Below are 5008 nucleotides of genomic sequence, written 5' to 3'. Positions count from 1 at the left end.
AAAAGCATCGGAATCAAAATAAATGATTAATAATCATGAATAAAAACAGAAATAACAGCAAAAATAAACTTAATCCAGCATTCATCAACTCAGAGATTAATGAACAGTGGATGAGATTAAATGACTTGAGTATCTAGTTTGGTCAGTAGGGGGCGTTCATGTGACGAACAAGTCCCAACTTTTTCAGAAACATATATTGAAAAAAAAAAAAATTGTTATGATATTTCCCAGAATTTCAAAATAAAAGTTCACAATATGAACACATTTCTGATGTAAAAATAAACATAGAGATATAAGTCATCATCATTATCATCATCATTATTATTATTATTATTATTATTATTATAATCATTATATTAAGTGGCGGGCCGCATGTGACCCACGGGCCGCAGGTTTGACACCTGAAAGAAAGGAGTAAACTTCTGAGAAAACCCCCACACACCCTATATCAAAACGTGCGGTTTGATCAGGAACCGTGTGCTATGACTTTTCTAAGTGTTTCGAGTAACCATGGTGACAAAAATCGCAAAAAACTACAAAGATTTTCCACATACACATGAATGGAGAACAGCCCCGCCCACTTGGGAGTGTCACAGTGTGGTGAAAGTTGAACACATAGACGTGGTTGAAACTTTAAACATGTGTAAATGAAGTTTAAACATGTGTCACATGATCACTTGTTTCTGTCGCAGAGCTGCAGAAGAAACACGAGCAGGAGAAAAGTCAGCTGACGCAAGAGTTTCACGCCGCTGAGGACGCACTCAAGGTGACGACATCGCAGTCTGACGCCACCTGCTGGACGGACCTTTGTTCCTTATATTTATGACATGAATGAAGGCGGCTCGTGGGCCACAATTGGTCCGGCACCATCAGTATCTGTGGCCCCAGCAGAGTTTTCCAGAGCTTTTATTCTGAAAATCTATGAACATACATAAAAATAAAACACAGTTGTCATGGAGACTAAATGTCCCTGAAATAATCGTGAACTAAAAACTGTTCAACGTCCACTTTATGACACACAACAAACACACAAACGTCCTCAGAGACACAACTGCTTTTTCTGAATTGTGCAGTGCGCGTGTGTGTGTGTGTGTGTGTGTGTGTAGGCTGAGGTGGACACTCTGACGACAGAAGTTCAGATTTACAACGAGCTGAAAAGACGAGTGGAAGAATCCACGTTTAAAAAAGACCTGCAGAGGAACATACAGGTGTGTGTGTGTGTGTGTGTGTGTTTTATTTGATATTCTTATAAACTAGTGTTTGTGTCTCAGTGACCTCTGACCTCTTTGGCCCCGCCCACCGCAGGCCCACGGCAGCCCAGGTGCATTCTGGGAGTCTGAGCAGGAGTCTCTGCTGTTTGTCATCGAGATGAAGAATGAGAAAATTCAGGAGCAGAAGAAGAAGCTGCTGCAGCTGGACCAGCTGGTGACACACACACACACACACACACACACACACACACACACACACACACACACACACCTGTGACACACACACACTGTGAGACACACACACACACACACACCATGTTCTATATTCATGACATGAGGGGACATTGCATTGACTTCATTCATTTCCTGGAGATTTACTCTAACCATAACCACACAATTACTACTGGCCTAATCCTAATCCTAACCCTAATCTCAATCTCATCCTAACCTTAAAACATACCTTCACCTTAAAATGTAGTAATTTACGTTATAGGGACTTGCTTTTTGTCCCCACAAGGAAGATAAGTCCCCATAATGTGACTGTGTAAACAGGTTTAGGTCCCCACAACATTAGTAATACCTGGACACACTGAGACACACACACACACACACTGAGACACACACACTGAGACACACACACACTGTGACACACACTCTGAGACACACACACAACATACACTGAGACACACACACACTGTGACACACACTGAGACACACACTGAGACACACACACACTGAGACACACACTGAGACACACACACAACATACACTGAGACACACTGACACACACAAACACACTGAGACACACACCTGTGACACACACACACACACACACTGAGACACACACACACTGAGACACACACTGAGACACACACACAACATACACTGAGACACACCCTGACCACACACAAACACACTGTGACACACACACACACTGAGACACACACACACTGAGACACACACTGAGACAGACACACACTGAGAGACACACACACACACACACACACACACACAGACACACACTGGAGAGACACACACACACACACTGACACACACTGAGAGACACACACACACACTGACACACACTGGGACAGACACAGTCACACCTGTCTCTCGTGTCTCAGGTGGACAGGACCTTGTCTCAGGAGGACCAGATCGTTCAGGTCCTGCAGCAGAACGAGGATCTGAGAGTCCGCTTCAACAACAGTCAGACGCTCGTTCAGTGAGTCCACGTCGCTGCTGGCGCCCCCTGCTGGCGCATCCTGCTGGCGCCCCCTGCTGGCCTGTGGTTGTGTGGGTGAAATACTAACAGGAAGTGTTGTTGTTCTGCAGGCAGTTGTCCCGGGAGCTGCAGGACCTGAAGGTGGCGCTGGAGAGGCAGGTGTCGCTCAATCACAAGCTGTCTCAGGAAAAAGAGCAGCTGATGTTCAAACTGAGGCACAGGGACTCGTGTCCGACCATCCACCTGCCCGCTGTGGCCCCGCGGTGACTCAGAGCTGTGTGTCCCTGCAGCCTGCTCTGGGACCAGGTTTTAAAGACTCTGAATCAGGTTTAACCACTGAACACAGTCCTGGACTCACCGAGGCCTTCACACTGGACTGAGACACGCCTCACACTTTTAAAGGGACAGTTCAGGTTTGTGACGCGTGAGCGCCCCCTGCAGGAGACACAAGGTCACTGAGTCTACGTCACATGACCACGTCACATGACTCAGGTGGATCAGAACCAGACTGTGTGTGTGTGTGTGTGTGATGTTAAAATCACTCTCTGGGCTTTGGTGCGGGAGCGTGAGCGGTTCACAAACGTCCGTTTCACAGTGACATAAAGACGCGGTCATGTGACGTAGAGACAGGAATCACAACCACGCTGAAACATCCTCAACTGTCCCTTTAAGACGAGGAGCGGTTAGCCCGCCCGCTAACTCTGGTTGATTTGACGTTGACTGACCTTTAACGTGTGTTTACGCTAGTTTAAGCTCCGCCTTTCAGAAGCTTCACTGTTACTTTTCTGAAGATGTGAACAATCTTTTGTCCCGTGAACAGGATTTTTCAGTGTTTTTCTCCTCATGCACGAGCACTTTGACCTGTTGTCAGCTTCTCAACTTTTATCTTTACAGTCGGACCAGTTTTTGGTTTTGCTTTTTTTTCAGCGTGGAAAAAAGGTCCGATGTTTTGTTTTTGACTTTGAATAAAAATCTGTTACAAAAATAAAGAAAATAAGTGTTCATTTACGTAAAAAACGTCTTCTGTGAGAGAATCCCTGCTCTTGTCCTGCTGTTGTGCACGTGTGTGACCAGTAGAGGGCGGCAGAGCGCTGTGTGTCCATCATTAAATCAGAGGCAGAGCAGTGGGAGGAGTCAGCCTCCGGGGGGCGCTGCAGTCCAACAGCACTGAGGTACGTTTGTCATGTTTGATTATAATTCAGGACTCTGATGATTATAAGCGGCACAGATAGTTCCACAGAATTTCAAAGTAAAAGTGTTTGACATGGAATGTTGTGTGTACTTCACAATAAAAGCATATTTACAGATTTTTATATGCATGTTTATATGTATATGTATACATATAAATGTATATGTATACATATACATACATATAAAAATATTCCATTCAGCATTACCCATGTTATTAATTATAACATACATATATGTATATATATGTATGTGTGTGTATATATATGTATATGTGTGTATATATATGTATATGTGTATATATATATATATATATATACATAAAAACAAAAATGTGTTAATGTTTTGTGAAAACTGAACTTTTGTTACTCACACTTTTGTGTTCATCTGTTCTTCCTTTTCACACACTCACACACGCACACACACACACACACACTCTCTTGCTCTTAGGTGTTTCCAGGTGGATGTGAAGTGTCATGGGAACACAGTGACATGACTGCATAGCTGTGACCCGTGGCTAACACACACACACACACACACACACACACACACACACACACACACACACAAGTTTTTACAGGACCTTAACCTAAACCTAACTGTAACCCTTAAACCAGGTCTTAATCCTTAAAAAAGCATTTACATTTGTGAGGACCAGACACGATTTCCTCACAAAAACACACACTTCTCAGCATGTTAAAAAGTCATGTGACCACCACGCACACACACACACACACACACACACAACAACAACAACGTTAAACGTGTGTGTTTATCCGTGTGTGTGTGTGTTAAATGAAAAGTCTGGATTAAACCTGAGATTATGATGTTGACACACGTGACGTGTGTGAAATAACTTTAATGATGATTTAAAATCATGTTAAACAACAATGATGGGAGGAGCCAGGTGAGGTGGGAGGGGCCGGATTCCTGGTCCCACCGTGAGAAGATCCTGTTCCTGAACTCCTGATGTCAACAAACCATTAAAGACATTTAATATACATTACACTTTAATAATGACAGTAATGGTTTGTTGACATCAGGAGATATTCAGGCACCTGGCTCCTCCCACCACACCTGACGATGACTTCCTTTGTCACACACACACACACACAATATAAGACAATTCACTTTTCACATGTCACATTAACACGTTAGTCTGACTAATGTACCTGGGTCATGTGACTCATAGTCTGATTACTCCTGCATGTAAACACTTCCTCACTCTTTGACCCAGAAGTAGAAGTAGATATATATGTACTGTATATGCATATATATACATATATGTATATATATGCATATATATACATATATATGTTTATATATAAATGTATATGTATGTACATGTATATGGATATATGTACATACATATATGTTTATATATAAA

At 42.9% G+C, this 5008-nt stretch overlaps 1 protein-coding gene across 1 annotated transcript; it reads left to right on the top strand.

Moving 5' to 3' along the window:
• Window positions 1–679: 679 nt before the first annotated feature.
• Window positions 680–3392, top strand: LOC122763362 (coiled-coil domain-containing protein 69-like; the record flags this gene model as incomplete). Its single annotated transcript, XM_044018296.1, has 5 exons — window positions 680–766; window positions 1107–1208; window positions 1306–1425; window positions 2336–2433; window positions 2544–3392. Coding segments are annotated over 5 exons (564 nt in total), but the record flags the coding sequence as incomplete, so codon positions are not given.
• Window positions 3393–5008: the final 1616 nt, after the last annotated feature.

Source organism: Solea senegalensis, unplaced genomic scaffold (genome assembly GCF_019176455.1).
Source record: "Solea senegalensis isolate Sse05_10M unplaced genomic scaffold, IFAPA_SoseM_1 scf7180000016759, whole genome shotgun sequence".
Lineage (NCBI taxonomy): Eukaryota > Metazoa > Chordata > Actinopteri > Pleuronectiformes > Soleidae > Solea > Solea senegalensis.
This window is presented reverse-complemented; position numbering and strand designations above follow the sequence as displayed.